Genomic DNA, 22,280 nt, shown 5'->3' on the forward strand with positions numbered 1-22,280 from the left:
GGGACAAAGGAATTCTCCCGGCCGGTCATTGAAAGGCAACAAATGAAAACGACCTGAGCCTGATAAACTTGGCCATATGTAGCTCCAATTTTCCACGTTTAAATATTCGGAAACACACCTGCAGGCATCCAAATGAAAAAATCTGCTCCCAAATTTTCGGGGACCAAACATTGACTCTGACCATTATCTCGTCGTTTGTTCCGCGCACGGTTGTCGAACGTGCTGAAATCTTGCACAGAGAAAAAGATGCGTTCCAACATACAGCGGTTTAAAGCAAAAATACAGCGTGGCAGAAGAATGCGCTAGAGAGCTGAAACAACGGATCACAGAACAGCAGGAGATACGAGTTCAAGACATAAACGGGATGTGAAGTAGCATTCACGGTGCTATTGAAACGACTGCGAGAGAGGTGGTAGATAAGGCCTAAATAAAAAAAAACGCACTATAAAAAAGTATTCGCCGAAAATTTGTTTGAGTTGCATTTTCTCGAAACTTTCAGGGAATGAACATATGGATTATGTTTCCATCGCAGCACCTTTCCCTTTAGATCCCTTATTACGTTTTCTGCAATAGTTGAGCCAATCTTTTTGGTCACTTTCATCCATCCATTCGTCCAACGAGTTGGTTCTTAAACACCTTGGACGATTTTCGAACTTTAACCTTCATTTTGGCTCAAGCCATTATGTCTTCCGGAACATCAACCGTGATTTAACAACGTAAAACTCCAGCCTTGTTCCGGAACTTGGACACAAGAAGGCCAGCTCGTTTCATGGCTGAACGGACCAGGCGGAACAATTTGCCTTCAGAGCCGGGTCGCGAATCAAAAGGTTTGGATTACGCTTAAAATAATCCAACACCTTCCGGGCCTTCACAAGGTCAGCTGTCTTCGATTTTCTCGCACTTCCAGTCGCCGCTCAGTCGTCTTAGACTCCTTAAACGATTTTACCACCCGAGACACAGTTTATGGGTGATTCCCAGTTGTCATCCGATCCATCTCATGGTCGCAGTCGGGTTTTCCATGACGGCGCGCAAAATTCTCTGGCGATGTTCTTCTTGTTTCGGAGACATCTCAATAACCACTAAACCGATTGTTATGAGATTCTGCACATGTAAATAATACACTTCAAACTAGTTTTTCCCAGCTTTTCATCAATGTATACCCATTGACAAAAAGTTACATACGGATAAAAATTATGCTTTTTTTTGTGTGCAAGCCTTACGACGCGTAGAAGAAAGCAAAATAGCTGGTTTGATGCTGAGTGCCAGAAAGCGACGGACGAGAAGAACCATACAGGATACAGTGGGGCGACTCCATACATATGCTGGCCAAGCAAAAAAATGTCTTTAAATCATGGAAAATACATGGTTATTACGTAATTTTGGGACGCTGAGTCCGAATTTGATATTATTTTTGCATGAAAATGCATACTCTTGATGCTAGTGAAATTTCAATGTTTTTTATATATATTATATGAGGAAAATTTTACGTCAGTTCCAATGCATGATGCTTGAAAGACTTTCATATGCAATAAAAAAAACATGAAAATATCATTCAGTTATAAAGAAAATAAAAAAAATATCAATTGAAAAATATGCTTTGTGTTGAAAATCACTTATGTTTTTTTTAAAAAAGGGACTATATTACTTTGCTTTTTTCATCGCATTCTTCTTTTTATTCACTACCACCTTCATCTTCATATTTGTGTCCATTTCCAATACAGTCTTAATACATTCAAGAAAAGTTTACAAAATGGAGATTCTAAAATCAAAATAATAATTCACTATTTGCATTGTAGAAATTAGCAGGCGATTTATTATGTCTTGGTTTGGGTTTACACGATTATTTTAACATGTGACTGGTATGATACAAACTTAAAACATGGTTTTGGTACTCAGTGCTGGTGATCCAAAACATAAACAATGATTAGTTTTTGATACTGCGTTAAAAACGGAATATAGATGAGTTTAACTTGTAAATATGAAAAAAGTGTGATCAATTATACTGAAACATGTCGTCCCCTTAATGCTAGAACTAGGTAACTTGAAAATTGACATTTTGAGAAAAACGAGTTTGAAGATTTGATCAATGTTGGTGATGACGGTTCGACCACTAAAATACATCAAAAGTGATATTTTAAAATTTTATCAATGCCCTGAATCATTCAAATCTCTGACCAGATATTTTTTTAATGTCAGTGGGTGATTCGAGGAAGAGAAAATTCAAAAAATTAAAAATTAACCCGAGTTATCTAGTTATAGCATGCAAAACCATATGTTTTTTACTAGGAATTTTCGAGTTATCTAGTTCTAGCATTTGGATGAGCAGGAAAAAATGCTCAAAACTAATGCTTTTTTAATAGTTTCATTTATCTAAACAGTCTTGTGTTGTTTATACAAACAATTATGTCACGTGTTAACAATAAAAATTATACTGTGAGTTCGGTTTTGTTCTAAAAATCTTCATCCTCTTCACAGATGATCGTCGTTGGCCTCATCGTTCACCACATATTCTAATTTAAATTCACCAAATATTCTAATAAAAATATTAGAAACAATCTTCGAGAGCTGGAGGTTATAAATCAATTATATTTTTCTGTTGAAATCGGTATTGATGGACAATTGAATTACTGTATTGGTCTCTGTAATACTCTCATGGTTTGCTTGTTGAAACCACCGTGACAAATTACTTCCTGGTACGAAGTGTTATATGCCACTTTGAATGGCTCAGATTTTATGAAACGCATCCATGTCATTTCAGGCCACAAACGACATATTCGCAGAAGTTTGCTTTGGGTAGTCATATTTTGTTTAATGAATCGTCCGTTTTTTGTGACACTGGCTCAACTTGAAATTGCACATTCTTGAGTTTTTGATGGCACGATGCCGAAAATATTGTTGAGTTTCATCCCACGAAACCTCGTTTAAAAATTTACAAAAAAGTCAGAGTTATGTATAGATGTGCCTTTGTAGCTTAATTCGAAACTTCGCTAGAAAAGTAATAGAAATAAGGCTTTAACTTGTACAACGTGCTTATAATATGTGTATGATAAGCCCTAACATGTTTAATGGGAATGGTAAATCTTAAAATTTGCAGTTATTTTAGAAATTAAAAAATTTTCGAAGCTAATTTTCAAATGCGTTTTTCTCGAGACTATGCATTTTGAGTGGTAACAATATTGCACAAAAACCGAAAAAGGAAAAGAAAGTGTGTTGTGTCAAGGCATGATTCGAGTTAGATCTGTTATCGTTTTTTCGCGTTACGATTTATTTGTTGGAATATTCTGTTACAGCCATGAAAAAGTCAACAAAGAGCCGAGTTATCTAGTTTTAGCACAAAACACAGTTGTTCTACGTTGAGATATCTAGTTTTGTAATTGATGAATAACATTTTTTCTTGTTATCGTATTTCAACGAGTTTTAGATATGTTAAAGAGCTCGACGCGGAAAGTATGATGGCATACTTAACTCAAAATCGACAAATTTCGAGTTATCTAGTTCTAGCATTAAGGGGACAATGTTTGAAAACGTTGTTATTAACAAACTAATTCGAGCCATTTGTTATTCTATTGACGGTTTGCAGTGTACAATTTAAATTTACATTTATAAAATCCGATATGTGCCGAACACTCGTTGTTTCTCTTCAAAAGAAGGGTACTCTGCGCAGGATCGGACTAGATGCAATTGAAAGCATTTATTCCAAGCTATCTTTTAAAACTAGTGCCAAACCCTGCTGTCCAAACTTTAAACGCTGTTTTATGCAAAAAATACGTAATTTTTTGATTTCGCCTAATTTTTTTGAGTATTACAATGAAATTATACATTATCTAATGATGAGGATTTATTCTCCACTATTTTATAGACAACTTTTTCTTAGACGTCATCAAGATTCAAGTTACCCTTGAGGCTCCAGCAAATTTCGCAACATTGCATTTTTTCAAGAAAAACGCAAAAAAACGCTAACTCAGAACACTTTGAAAAATCATAGAAAATCCAAAATTTGTTGTATTACTCTAAAAATTTGGATTCTGACACATCAACATTATACAACTATAGGAAAAATATAATTGAAATGAAATTCGCATTTTCAATTTTGGGTCGATGGCCAGCGATTCCCTACTGTGCAGGGGCCGCATGCTCACTGTAGCTACACGTCAGAATAGAGAAAGAGATACAAGGAGGTGAGAGCTACCGAAAATAGAGTCCACCGTTGACAGTGCGTCTTGAACTGTCCTACAGATCAGACATTTTTTCGGTTGCTTGTGGACTGGTCTTTGACTGCCTATAGCTTCAAAGTTTGTGTTTTGTCAGAGTGTCTTTTAAAGACTACCTGAAAGTTATTTCCCATCAGTCTTTCTCAAGACTACCTACTTTTGAATTTAACATTAGTCTTATCTTTTTTCGTATCACCTGAAATGGCTGGACGGAAAAAGAAACCTCGCATCGCTGCGGGGAGGAAAAGAGAGGCATCTCTTTCTGACACTTCGAGTGTCTGTAGTGACAATCCTTTTGATATTTTGCCTGAGCAAGAAGCTGGTGAAATGGAAGTTATGAGTAATGAAACTATACAAAATCTCAATTCTTTAAAAAAGGAAAAAGTTCCACCTGTATACGATCAAATCATGATTGAACTTGAAAATTATAAATTTATCTTAAAACAAGCATCATGCCCTAATCAACCAAGATCTAATTATAAGTTTACTTAAATTAATTTCGCTTAGCCTAATTTCAAAAATCTAAACTCACGCCAATTATTACACATACAAATTGTACTAAAAATATACACACAAGATAGCAGAAAATGAGAAATTAGAGAGGATATCACGATCACCAATAAGCCAATCTTGGCGATCAGAAATATATTTAAGCCAACATGCAAAGATTTTATCAGTTTAGTTTGATCACCCAAGGCGAGCGCAATAAATTTATATTGAAGTAATCGTTTTATTTGCTTAAGTTCCCATTAAGTAAGCTCACTGGCCCTTCTGCCAGCCGCGATCGCGGAGAAGTAAATCCTTCGTACCGGTAGAGTATTTCGAGCTCATTCATTGGTCCTTCGAACCGGATCGAAGGCCGTTCCCGCGGAAGGTGTCGTGAGTGTGATAAGTCCGAATAAACGTGCCTCTAAACGGCTTGAGTCATATAGACGTGTGCCAGTGCGATATCGTTGGACAATAGATCCATGAAATTCCGATTGTGCCAGTGACAGTGGTGTGTGAGTGAGCACCCAAGCCGTGTGAAACAATTGTGCCATAGTGGCGGCATTTTTTCCCGCGTTACCCTGATAGCGTCGCTTGGGTACGCCGATTAAGCCAAGTGAAGGCTTATAGAAGATTTTTGATCTGAAAAGACTGTATGTTTCTCGATTTGTGGTGATTGAAGGTGCTTTGGCACAAACCTAACGGCTTGCCAGCGAACTTGCTTGTGGTGCATTTGGCAATTCTCGTCCGCGTCGGGAAGGATTGATACGAATTCGTCCGCGTCGGGAAGGAGATTTACGTTACCGTCCGCGTCGGGAAGGATTTGATCGTTATCGTCCGCGTCGGGAAGGAAATCCCCGATTTAGTTTCGCGATTGTTTAATACAATAAAAATGCCCACAGACAGAAAAACCGAGAGAAGATTAGCTGAACTGATAGTGTCTAGAAAGGCACTATATGTGGTTCGTGATTCAGTAGAAAAATTTGTGGCACATTACAATGAAGAACGTGATGCTTGCCAAATATTCGTTCGCCTGGAATCGTTGGATAAAATGTATCAAGAATTTCACGAAATTCAGGCTGAAATTGAGAAAATTGACGGTGTCGATGTTTTAGAGACTCACCTTACCGAACGATCGGATCTAGAAACTCGCTATTGTGAAGCAAAGGGTTTTTTGCTATCGAGAAGAGCACCAGAACCAAACCAAACGGTGTTTAATTCGTCCTTTCTGCCCGCGCCACACACTCCCCCACATAATTTCCATTTGAGATTGCCGAAAATAGATCTCCCGAAATTCAATGGAGATTTTTCGAAGTGGCTATCGTTTCGCGATACTTTCAGCTCTATGGTACACTCAAATGCAGATATACCGATAGTTGCTAAACTGCAGTACTTATTACAAACCCTTCAAGGTGAAGCGAGAAAACCATTTGAAAGCGTTGATGTTGAAGCAGACAGCTACGCGTCAGTATGGGACGCTTTATTGAAACGTTATGACAATCGTCGGTTCCTGAAAAAGCAACTTTTTCGGACAATTTACGATCTCCCCCCAATAAAAAGAGAATCTGCTCAGGAATTGCACGAACTTATCGATGAATTCCAACGCCATGTGAAGGCGTTAGCCAAGTTGGAAGAGCCAATTCAGTACTGGGATACTCCACTGGTTAATATGTTATGTTACAAGCTCGACCCAGCAACGCTGCGCGCCTGGGAGGAACGAACCAGCCAAAATGAAGACGTAAGTTACGATGGCCTGATTGAGTTTCTGTACCAACGAGTGCGTATTCTGAAATCCGTTTCATCAGATCTGCTACAACGGTCCCAACCCAATTCAGTAAGGTTGTCCGGTACTCAACCACCCCCCAAAAAGAGTTTTCTGCACAGGACAGTTGCTAATGCTGTCGCCTCCCAAAGTAAGCCGTCGCCGCCATCGTGTCTTGCCTGTCCCCAGAGCCACTATCTGTTTCAGTGTACAGCTTTCGAGAAAATGTCAGTTGCGCAGCGTCGCGAGCTGATTTCCCAGCGAAGGTTATGCTGGAATTGTTTTCGTACCGGTCATCAAGCAAGGAATTGTGAATCCAAATTCTCGTGTCGTGTATGCCGTGACCGTCATCATACGTTACTGCATGATTCCTCTCCATCCAACAAAAACTCGTCAACTCCAGCAGTTACAGTGTCCACATCCGAGCAGCAGCAAAATCCGCCTTTGTCGGCGCTTCCAGTAAAACCAGGACCATCCAATGTTCAAGTTAGTTTACCGGTTCAGTCCCATCCCAGCACAGTTTTGTTGGAAACAGTCGCTCTCCACATAGTCGATGATTATGGAAACGTTTTTGAAGCTAGAGCGCTGTTAGATTCCGCTTCGATGTCGAACTTCATTTCAAAGAAGTTAGCAACCCTGCTTCGCAATCGTCAAACCAAAATCAACGTTTGTGTTGCAGGAATTGGTCAGTCAGTGAAAAGGTTGAAACGCACGGTCACCGCGATCGTCAAATCTAAAGCTTGTCCATTTTCCACGAAGCTTGAGTTTTTGGTCATCGATACTCCTACGAACGATTTACCCACTGTACCCGTGCAAATAAGTTCCTGGAATCTGCCAAATGTTACGCTAGCCGATCCGCAATTTTACACGTCCAGTCCAATAGATATTGTCATAGGTGGTGAAACATACTGGGAACTACACACAGGGAAAAAGATTTCCATGGGTCCAAACCAGCCTCAAATCATCGAAACTCTTTTTGGTTGGACTGTTTCAGGGGCAACACTACAAGATTGCTCATCCGCAAACACAAAATGTTTTGTTTCCACTGCTGATAGTATGCTTGAAGATGCAGTTCAACGTTTTTGGGAAATGGAGACAATCATCGAACAAAATATTCATTCTCTACCCGAGAGGGCATGTGAGGATCTTTATGATGCTACCACAGTCCGTGATTCCTCTGGTAGATACGTGGTTCGTCTTCCCAAGGTAGGAAAATCGGAAATTGCACTAGGGAATTCTAGAATTACTGCTGAACGACGATTGCGCAGTCTTGAACGACGGTTAGATCGCGACGCAAACGTAAAATCCGCTTATCATAGATTCATGCACGAGTATGAAACATTGGGACATATGAAACGGCTTAGTGATCCTGTTGATGATTCTATCGAGCACTGCTACCTCCCACACCACCCTGTATTTAAGTTTTCCAGTACGACGACAAAGACGAGGGTGGTATTCGACGCGTCATGCAAAACAGCGTCCGGATACTCGCTGAATGATAGTTTGCTAGTAGGCCCCGTTGTACAACAAGATTTACTCTCATTGATTATGCGTTTTCGCACCCACGCAGTTGCGTTGGTGGCCGATGTAGAAAAAATGTACCGACAGGTACTGGTACATTCTAACGATCAGCCCCTACAAAGAATATTATGGCGTTCAAACCCCAACGAACCTATCGCAACATATGAACTACAGACCGTTACATACGGTACAGCTTCTGCACCGTACCTTGCCACGAAGACACTTAAACAGTTATCCATTGACGAAAAACAGCAGTTTCCTAATGCTGCTGAACCAGTAGCCGAAGATTTTTATGTCGACGATTTTCTGTCTGGTGCCGCGGATGCTCAAACTGCCCGTGTAATTCAACATGAAGTTTCCCAAATGCTTAAGACTGCCGGTTTCCCTCTGAAGAAATGGGCTTCGAACTCAGTGGAGGTGTTGGAAGGTATCCCACCTGATGACCGGGCTATTCAACCATTCTCGACATTCAGGATGAGCAATCCATCAGTACCCTTGGATTGATATGGGAACCCAAAACTGATACGCTTCGATTTAAAGTGGAATTACCTTTGCCAGCGGCTGTTTTGACTAAACGAAACGTGATGTCCTACATCGCTCAAATTTTTGATCCGCTAGGTTTGGTAGGTCCAACTATCATGAAGGCTAAATTGTTCATGCAGCGTTTGTGGGCGCTAAGATCTGCCGATGGCCAACGCTTTGAATGGGATCAACCATTGCCACTGAAGCTCCAAGATGCGTGGAAAGAATACCATACCACAATAGATGTTCTGCGTCAGATCAAAATTCCTCGATTCGTATCTTTGCCTCTCGCAACCAGCTTTGAATTACATTTCTTCGCTGATGCTTCCGAAAAGGCGTACGGAACGTGCTGTTACGTCCGCACTAAAACAACAAACCATATTTCTGTTCAGCTTATGGCGTCAAAATGCAAGGTAACGCCGCTTTCAACCCATCACACGATCGCAAAGCTAGAGCTTTGTGCCGCCCGCTTATCCACCCAGCTTTATAAGAAAGTTATCGCGGCTATAAAAATCTCACCCACTGGAATCCATTTTTGGTCAGACTCCACCACGGTTTTACAATGGCTACGTTCACCGCCAGGCCGTTGGAAGACGTTTGTAGCCAACCGCGTGTCCTACATCCAGCAACACACCTCCATTGACAGCTGGAAACACATCGCCGGTATAGAAAACCCGGCAGATGATATCTCTCGAGGATTGAGTCCTACAGAAATCGTAAACTATGCCAGGTGGTGGTCCGGACCATCTTGGCTTTCCCTAACGTCAGAATGCTGGCCCACCGGAGCGCTACCGGCCGATGAATTACCGGAAACCAGAACCGAAGGCAGAAACGTTCCGTTAGTCGCTGTGTCTGCTACGCAATGCAGCTTCAGCGATTATTTGTTTGCACGGTACTCGGATTATTCTAAATTGCGAAGAACCACGGCTTACTGCCTCAAATTTCTCCAACAATTACGTAAACGCACCTTAATTCGTCGCGACCATCCACAAAACTACATTAAGCTCATTCCTCGTCGCATAAAAATACAACCGTCCCATGCAGTTAATACTGACGAATTAATCTCAGCCGATATGGTACTGTGCCGTATGGCGCAACGAGACAGTTTTTGGGAAGAACACAATAATCTCGTAAACGGACTTCAATTGGCCAAGCCCAACACCTTGAAATGGCTTAAACTCTACATGGACTCAGCAGGCATCATTCGAGTAGGCGGTCGCTTGACCAACCTCGATCTACCCGAATCATCCAAACACCCGATAGTTTTGAAAGCGAGTCACCCCTTGAGCGTCATCATAGCCAACCACATTCACAAAATTCTTCTTCATGCTGGTCCTCAACTAATGCTGGCCACTCTTCGCCAGAAATATTGGATTCTAGGAGGAAGAAATCTTGTACGCCAAATTTACCACAAATGTCACACCTGCTTCCGCTACAAACCAGTGTTAATTAAACAAACAACAGCTGATTTGCCTGCTTCACGTGTCACCCCTAGTCGACCATTTTCCGTGTGTGGGATCGATTATTGTGGGCCTTTTTATGTGAAGTCAGCTGTTCGGAAGCGCGGACCAACGAAAGTTTATGTGGCAATTTTCATATGCTTTTCCACACGAGCTATTCATATAGAGCTTGTAAGTGATTTGTCCACCGCTGCCTTTCTGGCTGCCCTCAAACGCCTAGTTGCTCGTCGCGGAAAGATTTCCGAGCTTCATTCTGATAATGCCACTGCGTTTAAGGGGGCCGCTCACGCACTTAATAAAGTGTATCGAATGTTGAAATTAGAAGAAGACGACCGCAATGAAATTTTCAGTTGGTGTGCAAACAACGAAATAAGGTGGAAATTTATTCCGCCACGTGCGCCACACTTTGGAGGCCTATGGGAGGCCGCAGTGAAATCTGCCAAATTTCACCTTCTAAAGGAGTTGCGAAACACCACTATCAGATACGAGGACCTGCTAACCCTGCTGTCACAAGTGGAAATGTGCCTTAATTCCCGACCACTCACACCAATACCATCAGAATCAACGGATCTAGAAGCCTTGACACCGGGACACTTCCTGGTGGGCTCCAATCTACAAGCTGTCATCGAACCGTCTGTAACCAACGTACCAGAAAATCGGCTCAACCATTGGCAGCAAACTCAGCAACATTTTCAACGCATCTGGGCTCGCTGGTATCCCGAGTACCTTCAACAACTCCAGTCAAGGGCATCAAACAGCTGCAGTCCACCTGTTAAAATTGAATCCGGAAGAATTGTTGTTGTTCGAGAGGATAATTTACCACCAACCCAGTGGCCGCTTGCGAAAATCACCGCAGTGCATCCTGGGAAAGATGGAATCGTCCGAGTCGTTACATTAAAAACATCCACTGCAGATAACGTCGTACGACCTGTAACCAGAATCGCCTTACTGCCGATGCCGAATGAAGATGTTTCGTTAAACTCAACAAACCCTTAGAGCAGTCTAATACTTGCTCGATGCGCATTTGGATTTAAAACAGGTAATTAGCATTCCAATTAATTACTTCCACCCGTATGATCTACCTGGTCTTTTTATTTGCCGGCTGAATGACGAGGATCGTCGCATCATCACGCAACTAGTATGTTGTTGAACTTCTTTTCACTGGAGCAATATCAGCGTGCATGTGCAGAATTACGAGACGCTACCGCACGCTACTATAACAACACGGCGAATCAACCGAAAGCACACCTACACCAGTGGAACGATATTCTCGCCCGGTCAAGATTCGAAGGAAAAATAAGAAAGTGCTTACAAATTAGTAAAATAAAATAAACAAGATTTAGAAGTTACTAGAAAGAGATAGGCCACCTAAAGAGGATAGTTGAAATATCCTAAATATTTCAAAGGGGCCGGAATGTATACGATCAAATCATGATTGAACTTGAAAATTATAAATTTATCTTAAAACAAGCATCATGCCCTAATCAACCAAGATCTAATTATAAGTTTACTTAAATTAATTTCGCTTAGCCTAATTTCAAAAATCTAAACTCACGCCAATTATTACACATACAAATTGTACTAAAAATATACACACAAGATAGCAGAAAATGAGAAATTAGAGAGGATATCACGATCACCAATAAGCCAATCTTGGCGATCAGAAATATATTTAAGCCAACATGCAAAGATTTTATCAGTTTAGTTTGATCACCCAAGGCGAGCGCAATAAATTTATATTGAAGTAATCGTTTTATTTGCTTAAGTTCCCATTAAGTAAGCTCACTGGCCCTTCTGCCAGCCGCGATCGCGGAGAAGTAAATCCTTCGTACCGGTAGAGTATTTCGAGCTCAATCACCACCTATTGTGGTAACTATTTCTTCTGAATTCAATATTTTCAGAAAGGAACTTTCAACGTTTGTTTCTGACGTTAAAGTTACCTATCAAATTGGTCGTAGAGGCGAATGCCGCTTATTAGCCGACTCTATAAAGGGTCGTAATCGTCTTACTCAGTATATAACTGAAAAGATGTATAAATTTTTTACATATGACACGAAGAGCGCCAAGCCGTTCAAGGTCGTATTGAAAGGTCTCACCAACGATCAAACCGTTGATGAGATCAAACTTACTTTAACAGAATTACTTGGCATAGCCCCTACCCAAGTTATTCTAATGAAACAAAAATCACGAGGCGATAACAGTCAGAGAACTGAAATTTCCCTTGTTAATTATTTAATTCATTTTAACCGCAATGAGGTTAACAACTTAAAATTTTTTGAAAAAGCACATGCTTTGTATAATGTGCGTGTAAAGTGGGAAATTTATAGGAAGTATGGCGGAGGTGAAAAGCATATCACCCAATGCCGTACTTGCCAACGTTATGGCCATGGTTCCAAATTCTGTAACATGGACCAAAAATGTCTTAATTGTGGAGACTCTTCGCACAAAAAGGACACATGTCCTGTGAAAGAGAGTAAAAATTTTCGCTGTGCGAATTGTAACGGCAACAATATGTCAAATTTTGATCAATGCCCAGTCCGTTTAGCAATTGTTAAGGCAAGGCAAGGTAAACAAAATTCAATTTCTCAATTAAAACCAACTTCAAAACAAAATTCTCCAAGCGTACCATTGACGCATAGTTTACCTACTCCTTTGCATACCCGTTTAACTTATGCACAGGTTACAGGTAGTTCGAACATTATACCGCCTAGAGTTGGTAGTTCGAAAATGACCGTTAATATGAGTAAGCAAAACACGCTAGAAAATCATTGTACACCTATTACTCCAGCTAATATTGCTGCCGAAAATATTTTTTCTAATGTCAACTGCCTGGGGCCTATTACGGCAGGTAAACTTTCTTTTTTGCAACAGGCAATGTTCGATCTTATGAACGCCATGTTGCAGGCAAAATCAATGTTTGAAGCCATTCAAATAGGCACAAATTTTACTATTAAAATTGTTTCTAATTTAAAATTTAGCAATGATTTTAAATAAAACAATTAAAATATTAAATTGGAATGCTCGCTCATTGAAGGCCAATGAGAATGAGCTTTTTAATTTTTTAACAGTAAATAATGTGCATATTACAATTATTACTGAAACATTTTTGAAACCTAACATAAAATTAAAATATGATCCCAATCACGTGGTTCATAGATATGATAGGATATAGGGTTCCGGCGGTGGAGTTGCAATTGTTATTCATCGCCGAATCAAACATCGTGCTCTTCCCCATCTTGAGACGAAAGTTATTGAAACTTTGGGAATTGAAGTTCAAACTGAACTTGGGATTTTATTTATTGCCGCAGCATATTAACCATTTCAATGCACACGCGAGCACAAAAATTATTTTAAAGGTGATTTACAAAAACTCACCAGAAATCGTTCGAAATTTTTTATAATCTCAAAGTAATTCCAATGGCAAAATTTTATTCAATGATTGTTCTTCAGGATACTATTCTATTTTGTCTCCGAATAGTCCTACTTGCTTTTCTTCTGTAAGAAACCCTTCAACAATTGATTTGGTGCTTACAGATCAAAGTCATGTATGTAGTGATTTGATCACACATGCTGACTTTGATTCTGACCATCTTCCAATTACTTTTTCTTTATCAAATGAATCAGTTTTAAACCCTATGAGCTCTGTTTTTAATTATAACAAGGCGAGATTAAACATAGATTTACTCTTCTGAGAAATTAAAATTTTGAGACTAGAGTTGAAAAATTGAAACCAAATTCAAAACCTTTTTGGAAGCTGTCGAAGATTCTTAAGAAACCTTCAAAGCCTATTCCAGTTTTAAAAGATGGTGAACGTTTTCTTGTATCCAATGAACAAAAGGCTCAAAGACTTGCTCAGCAGTTTGAGAGTGTTCATAACTCAAATTTGAATTTTGTGAGTCCAATTGAAAATGAAGAATTTTTTACCTGCAGAAATAATTGAAACTAACTTGAATGAGATCAAATCAATTACTAAAAATTTCAAAAATATGAAAGCACCTGGTGACTATGGAATCTTAAATATAATAATCAAACATCTCCCTGATAGCACAATGGAATTTTTAGTGAAAATTTTCAATTGCTGCTTCAAAGTTGCATATTTTCCCAAATTATGGAAAAATGCAAAAATTACTCCAATTTTAAAACCGGATAAGAACCCAGCTGAAGTTTCAAGTTATCGACCAATCAGTTTGCTTTCTTCGATAAGTAAACTGTTTGAGAGAATTATTCTTAACAGAATGATGTCACACATCAACGAAAATTCATTTTTTGCAAATGAACAGTTTGGATTTCGCCATGGGCATTCCACACCTCATCAATTGCTCAGAGTTACTAATATGATACGAGTTAACAAATCTGAAGGTTGTTCCACTGGAGCTGCTCTTCTAGACATAGAAAAAGCATTTGACAGTGTTTGGCATAAAGGTTTGAATGCGAAATTGCAAACTTTTAATTTTCCAATTTTCCTAATCAAAATTTTAAAAAATTATCTTACTGATCGAACTCTGCAGGTTGTCTATCAGAATTCAAAATCTGATAGATTTCCTGTCAGAGCAGGTGTACCTCAAGGTTCAGTCTTGGGTCCAGTCCTGTACAACATATTCACTTCAGATCTTCCTGATTTGCCTCCAGGATGCACAAAGTCATTGTTCTGCGATGACACAAGCATTTCCGTAAAAGGAAAAAGTCTTCGTGTCATATGCAGTCGATTGCAGAAAAGTTTAGATATTTTTTCTTCCTACTTGCAAAAGTGGAAAATCTCTCCCAATGCGTCTAAAACTCAAATGATAATTTTTCCGCATAAGCCTAGGGCTTCTTTCCTCAAGCCAAACAATAATCACGTCGTCAAGATGAATGGGGTTATTTTAACCCTTTCCCGCTCATGGTGACTCTAGAGCACCATGAATTGTATTGACCATATGTTGGCAGAAAATAGTTAGTTTTGACTTCTTTTTTCTACAAAATGTTGCATTTTTAATACACTTTTAACTTGGCTTATCGAATGACAGCTTAATTCAATGTTTGGATTGTTATCAAGAAAACTGTAGAAGAAAGTCTGGATTTTTCGATAAAAAAATAATGTGTGTTTTTGACAACCGTTTTTATATAACAATAATAAATCGATTTCCTAATAAAAATAAATTTTACGTAGATCTATTGTCTATTGAGTGTAACAATACACCAAATTAGCATTTTTCATTCTAATTCGCTTGTCCCATAAATTTGAATATGGTGCCTCAGAGCACCACTGGGCATACAGAAGACAAAAATTTACAACGTATGCTGGGTAAAAAGATCCATTACAATGGAATATCATATTGGCCAGCATTTAGAGATGCGCAGAGATGTTTCTAACGCAATCATCGTGATCACTTTACACTCTTTTGGTGTTCGAAGTGTAATGTTCGTCTTTGTTTTTTTTCTTCATTTTCCATCATAAAAAATCAATCAAATGGTCGTAAACGTAGTCTTTTTTTTCGAAAACTACATTGTCTCTCTTTTATTTCTATTAATTTTTAAATAACTGCTTTCAATAGTTAAATTTTACCAAAAAAAAATTTTCTCGTGTATTAAAAATAAGTCCCTTCTATGCTCATAGGTGCTCTGGAGCACCATTTCAAATTTAACTTTTTACTTCAAAATATAACATTTCCCAGTAATTTAAATAAGTTGGTCTGACAAGGTTAAGTACTTGGGACTAATTTATGATAAAAAACTTATTTTCAAAGAGCACATTGAGAGTATACAAGCCAAGTGCATCAAATATACGAGATGTTCATATCCTCTTATTAACAGGAATTCTAAACTTTGTTTAAATAACAAACTTTTGATTTACAAACAAATTTTTAGACCAGCAATGCTTTATGCTGTACCGATCTGGTCAAGTTGCTGTTCAACAAGGAAGAAAACGTTCCAAAGGATTCAGAATAAAATTCTGAAAATGATTTTGAAGCGTCCTCCAATCGTTGCAATCCTCAATTGCTACGATAAGCTCTCTTTATAGCCAATAAGTCAGCAATTAAGTTAGTTGTAAGTTTACTTCCCCTTTTCTGACAAGTAGGTTTAAATCCCTACGAATGATAAGTCCTAATTGCGAAAGCAAACAAATCCTAACAAATAAAATTACAAATTTCTAACAGTGTTGAGAAGTCACCATTTGTGATTGGACACACATACTCATTATTTACTAATATTTATCATAAACACTTAAGCTACTAACAAATCCCCCCCTTAAAAAAAAAGAGTCCACCGTTGGAAAAAGCGCGAGCACGAGGAGCAGATGCTCACCAGCGCAGAGGAAAACTTTGCAAGAAACGACATGTGGAGCTGCTATAGAACAGTCAACAGAGTAAGAACGTTACCATACACATACAGACAGTACCCCTGTGACTCCTCCTAACATAAATAAGTCCCTCTTATAATAAAAGTAGTCCAAGTAACGTATGAAAGTTCTCTTCGGGAAATTGTATGTAGGCAATCTTGGTAGGGTGGAGAGAGGCTCGGTATAGTAGTGTAGTAAGCTTGAAACGTAAGGGTAAAACTCACACGCAAACACAGATATTAATGATAAGCGTATCGCTTACTTCAATAATACTGCCAACAATGTGAAGTGCGAAGTACAGAAAACACTTCGGCAATATCACAACAGATCAAATGTATCTGGTCGCAGTGATGAGTTCACACAGGAAAAAAATCCTGTTCTTTAGATTGAGACCGTTCCTTTGTCGGCGAAGACTGGTTTCACCATGCGACAGATCCTCAATAAATAAATAAATAAGGCCTGGGAGTATAACTTGCAGACTCACCATCTGTTTGTTGATTTTGGGGCGGCATACGACTCAGTGCAAAGAAACGAGCTGTAAACCAATTAAGCTGAGTCGTATAACACTGGTGGAGGGATCAAATCCATGCGTGCGCATAGCTGGCGAGATATCAGTCGCGTTCGTAACCGTAGATGGACTGAACTAGGAGGGTGCGCTCTCCAACTCGCTCTTGAAGATGCAGTATGAAGAGCAAACATGCAAAGGAACGGTACGATCTTAACGGAATCTCACACGCTCTTTGGTTTTGTGGACGACATTGACATCATTGGTATTGATCGTAGGGCCGTGAAGCGGCGACGTTGGAGCTCAACATTAACTCAGGCAAAACAAAGTACATGGTGGCTGGCAAGGAGTGTGGAGTTCTGGTGGTGTTGGTGTTTAAGTGAAGATTGATGGAGAACGATTTTAAGTGGTTGATGAATTCATTTATCTTGAAACTCTTGTGACATGTGACAACGATATGTGCCGCGAAGTGAAACAACGAGTTGCAGTTGCAAACAGGGCCTTCTACGGACTACGTAACCAGCTAAGGTCCCGTAGTTTGCAAACTCGCACAAAACTAGTGCTGTATAGGATGCTGATCCCTCCAGTTTCCCTTTACGGACATGAATCATGGACGCTGAAGGATGCTATTCGATGAATGTTCGGAGTGTTTGAGCGCAAAGTTCTGCGACTGATACTTGGCGGTAAATTGAAAGATGGAGTGTGACGCAGCCGCATGAATTACGAGTTGTACGAGATATACAAACAAGCTGATATAGTGAAGGTAATACCCCGGGGCAAGCTTCATTGGCTCGGACATGTGGTCAGAATTCCTGACGAGAGAGCCGCCAAAACTATATTCATCAGAGAACCAGGAAGAGGCCATCGACGCCGTGGCAGGCTTCGCACTCGGCGGATGTGCACGGTGAAAGAAGATGCACGAGGTGCTGGTGTACGAGGTTACTGGAAAACGGTTGCCCAAGACAAAAGAAGCTTGACAACTGTTGCGAAGAAAGCGAAGACTGTCCCATCGCCCGGAAAAGTGAGCCACCATTTTCTGGGATTCTCACGGTGTGATCTACAGCGACTATCTGGAGAAGGGCCATACGAATACAGGGCTTTACCGATTTATTGAACCGATTCGATGCTATATTACAGAAAAACGACCCGTTTGAGGCAGAAAACAGTGCAAACAGCACAACGCACCGGCTCATACTCCCCGGACAATGAACTACTGCACCATCTTCCGTACTCTCTAGATTATATCCCCATGGGACTTCTTTTTATTTCCAAACCTGTAAAAGTCCTTAGCCAGGCAGAAATTCCGATCGAATGGGGAGATTAACTACGCCACGCATACTTCCAGAAAATGAATTTTTATAATGAGTTTGAGACGATGTAGATCTATTATCGTCTTCAATGAATGTGCCGCAACATAGGAAACAAGATATAGTCCATCAAAAATATAAATCAGTTTTAAGCCGTGGTGTGGCCTTTGCTGTATGTAAGAGTCGTCTTCACTCCACTCGGTCCATGGCTGCTTAGAGTCCGAAGGTCGTCTTTCTTCCTCCGTTTTGTGTCGGACGGATTAGTTTCAAGAACCATTTTTACCCGGTTATCGTCCGACATCCTACGACATGTCGAACCCACTCGTCCTACCTGAGCATTCATGTCAGCGATGGCGATTTTCACATCCCATCGCGAGTATATAACCAGTTGTGTTCATATTTCAGCTGACAGTCTATTGTAATTTTAAGGCTCGTGGAGGCGTAAGATGCGAGGGTCGGAGCTAAGTTCGATGCTCCTTTCAAATTGTTAACTCACCATTTAAAGCCCACGATATAACGACTATAACAATTGAATATAAACATCAATACATGCAATTGGGTATTCGTCGTCGTAAGATTTCCAATCTTCAATGTTCAACTGTGCCATTTCGATCATCCCAACCAAACCCGGCTACTGCTGAAAGTGACACAAAGCTGCCAGTAACGCTCGGCAACCTCTAGCAATATTGCATAATCTGTACCACACCATGCCAACCAACTAGCCGGCCAACCGACGGCCATAGTATCACATAATTGCGAACCGATGCCGCATCAAACTCGCACATCCAAACTACCAACTGGGGATTTATCAGCTGGATTGGATCGAAAACGGGCGAAATGCTCGTTTACACACTGGTACACCATTTGTGTCAAGTGCATACATCTATGAATATCCACTGGGATCTCTCCACGCTTGCCAGTTGTGCTGCTTGCACTCACTGCTAACTTAATGTTAATCCGGAACAGCACCGATTCCTGCAAGGTTCAATTTGCAATTTCCCAATGCAATAAACAACAGTGAGTGCAATATGGTGATATGCTCGGCTTGGCTATTGCTGGGAACAGAGGAATTTGGCAATGAAATTCATTGCACACTCCCATATTACTCAATTACGGATGCCGGCATTGGTTCGGACGGCATATGTTAATTAAAACTGGTGCTATCTGTTGCACTTTAGATGAGAAAAGCTGTATGTGATTGATCTTTTCTCTTCGAGTGTCATTCAAAACTGCAGAAGTACTTAATGTCGGAAGGAGATGAACCTAATCTTCCACTTTCACGGTACGAACGTTCAGTTTCGTCTTTTACTTGAAGTTGCACTTGTACTGCCAATTTCAGTCAAGAAAGATAGGATGTCACTCAGAAGAGCAATCCTAAATTAATCTGATTGGGGTTAGTGAAAAAGTATTCAGTATCGTATTGTGAGTATATGCAAAAAACAATTTTTGTCTTCCTTGCCGAGGCAGTTTTTTTTTAAATGTTTTTCCGCCTAGTAGCTCGTAGTTAAATTTTATCACAAAAATACTATTATATCTGAGGTTAATTATGTTTTGAAAAACAGTAAAACTTGATTGTTCGCTTGAACACATTTTTTTTTGCTTATATTTTACTTATGACCCTTGGGTCTATTTCCGACAAATCTCTCGCACCATCAAAATCCTGCCCATGGAAATCGCTAACCGAAAAATTTTTAAAAAAGTTTCTTTATCAGTGGTTTCAAAAAGGTGAATTTTCATAACATTTTTTGAGGTGAGCAACATAAATAAATCATCTTTTGCGTTTATTTTCAAGTTAGTTTAAACATAAGAAAAAAAAACAGCAGAAGCGTTACAAAACATTAGGAAAGGCTCACACAATAAAATTTATCTTATTTCAAATGCTCAACTGAAACCGTAATAAAATAATTACAATAACATTTCTTATGCTTATAATTTGATTAGTTTTAACGGAATTCCTTCGTTCTTGCAGCATTTTTGGAAAATTGGCTACACACCAAATATGTCGGGCTTTGTTCTAAACGCCGATTTCGACCAATCAGAGCTGAAAACAAGGCCAAATAATATCCGTATTTCCGGAAACAGAATGATGCCCAGCAACCGGAAACCGACTTCAGATTCCATTTTTAAATCGAAGATAGCGACTTCCGGTTTACGAAAAATAGTTAAAAATGACCAAATGCCAACTAATATGATTTTTTTTTGTAATCGGGATAATTGCCTGAAATCGATCCTAAACGCCATTTTAAATCTTAAGTGGCATCTTCTAGAAAACAGCCAAAAATTGACAAATACCACCGGATACGGTATTTCTGAAAGATCAAATGAGGTCGAATTCAGTTGCCGTTTTGAAATCCGGTTCCTGGAAATAGTCCAAAATGACCAAATAAGCCAATATTCGCTTGGTTTAAAATCGTTTGCATTCAGATCAGATGGTCTATCCACTAGACCTAACGATTATACTGTGAACTTCAATATCCAAGCAGATTGCGAAACTGATGTTAGGATACATAACAACCCCTCCGTTTCGGGCGATGGATGCACTCCATCTCGCCTAAAGTGTCTTTGAAACCATGGTTTAAAGGGCTTGATTTAACTCGGGATTTTATACGAGTTATTTCACGCCTAATGTCAAACCATCACATTGCAAATGCCCACCTCTATCGAATAGGAATAGTCGATAGCAACCTTTGCGAATGTGGAGGGTACGAAGATATCGAACACGTAGTCTTCGTATGTCCCAAATACCACAGAACAAGGATTAAACTTCTCGATTCCCTCCGGGAACGGAATGCATCATCTGCAATGCAAGTTCGGGATGCACATGCCAGTAAAGATATCAGTTTTCTTACCCATGTTTACCAATTCATTAAAGATATAAATTATCGTATCTGAATCCTCTTACTTTCTCTGTTTCTCTATGCAGATCTACAAGGATAATATTAATCTTTGTTTTTCTCTCTCTATTTTTCATCTTAGGTTATGACTCCCAAGAGACAAGGACTCATCATCCCTTAGTTTTAATTACATGTTCATATAAATAAATCGTTTCTCATATAGATAGCTATAGATAGATGTACATATTAGTTTTTAGGTTGAATTAATTTTGTATATTTGAATTGTATTTTTTAAAGAGAATACATGAGAGGGTTTTTATGCCAGTTTGAGGAGAAGCAGTCGGGATACAGGCTCTACTCAAGCTGGCTTTTCCCTACTCCAAAAGACTGTTGGCCCCGTTATTCCTCGCGGTTCGGCCAAAATAAATATTCGAATTAAAAAAAAAACCTCCGTTTCAAGGTAAAAATGGCAAAAACAATATTTTATTGCCCTGGACAATGATATTTGATGTAAAATTTATGTATTTACATTGAATCCATGCTTGTTGCCGGACAAGCACGAAAAACCTTCGAAAAATGCGCATTACAATAAAAAGCACAAATTTTCCAAACCTAATTTTACAATATCTTAAAAACGGATGCATTTAGAAAGTTAGTCGCCAAGAGCTGAAGGATTTAAAATCACTATTGAAATCATATTGCATCATTATAGTTTGATTATTCTTGTAAAAATTGAAACTGAAAAAAATCTAAGAAATTTAGTTTTCAAGTAACTTCCAAGTCTTTCATTTCTTCATCCCAAACTTTTATCCATAAGTTTTCAAGTAATGTTAAGTGTCAACGAAAAATCAATTTTAAAACAATATTCAACTTTGTTTTGTATTGTTATAAAATTTACCATTTATCTTTTTTCCTAATTTACTTTTAAAATATCTTGAAAAAGGATGCATTAGGGAATGTATTCATCATAAGCTTTTTGATTTGGAATTCGAATCTTTGAAAATTATAAGGGGCAAACACCGAGAAAAATTTGCATCTGCAATAAAGATGTATTGCTGCGAAAAAGGGCTGTGAAAAACAAAGCGTCTCCTCTCAAGCGAAAGAGGCCAAACGAACGCTACGACTAGAGATACTCAGAGAGAGAGAGAGAGAGAGAGAGAGAGAGAGAGAGAGAGAGAGAGAGAGATAAGCGATGAAAAACAACCGTCAATTTGGCAACTAGGTTTCGCATATCAGATCTGCCAGATCTCTTTTCAAAGCGCAATGTTTCAGCTTCGGAATGAAAATTTTTCTTATATGAGTTTTAAAGGTTTTTTTTTCTAAAAATTATGGAAACCATGTGAAATATTCGTG

At 39.2% G+C, this 22,280-nt stretch overlaps 2 protein-coding genes across 2 annotated transcripts; both read left to right on the forward strand.

The window, feature by feature from the left end:
• Window positions 1-5,589: 5,589 nt before the first annotated feature.
• On the forward strand, window positions 5,590-8,484 carry LOC129728392 (uncharacterized). Its single transcript, XM_055686829.1, has one exon. The coding sequence runs from the start codon at window positions 5,590-5,592 to the stop codon at window positions 8,482-8,484; it is 2,895 nt and encodes a 964-aa protein (XP_055542804.1).
• An 80-nt stretch (window positions 8,485-8,564) lies between these two features.
• Window positions 8,565-10,958, forward strand: LOC129728393 (uncharacterized). Its single transcript, XM_055686830.1, has one exon. The coding sequence runs from the start codon at window positions 8,565-8,567 to the stop codon at window positions 10,956-10,958; it is 2,394 nt and encodes a 797-aa protein (XP_055542805.1).
• The last annotated feature ends 11,322 nt before the right edge of the window (window positions 10,959-22,280 follow it).

This window comes from Wyeomyia smithii, chromosome 3 (genome assembly GCF_029784165.1).
Source record: "Wyeomyia smithii strain HCP4-BCI-WySm-NY-G18 chromosome 3, ASM2978416v1, whole genome shotgun sequence".
Classification (NCBI taxonomy): domain Eukaryota; kingdom Metazoa; phylum Arthropoda; class Insecta; order Diptera; family Culicidae; genus Wyeomyia; species Wyeomyia smithii.

Bases quoted from the DNA above. Each gene is read 5' to 3' on its own strand.
- LOC129728392 (XM_055686829.1), top strand. From the start codon at position 5,590: ATGCCCACAGACAGAAAAACCGAGAGAAGATTAGCTGAACTGATAGTG.
- LOC129728393 (XM_055686830.1), top strand. From the start codon at position 8,565: ATGTCCTACATCGCTCAAATTTTTGATCCGCTAGGTTTGGTAGGTCCA.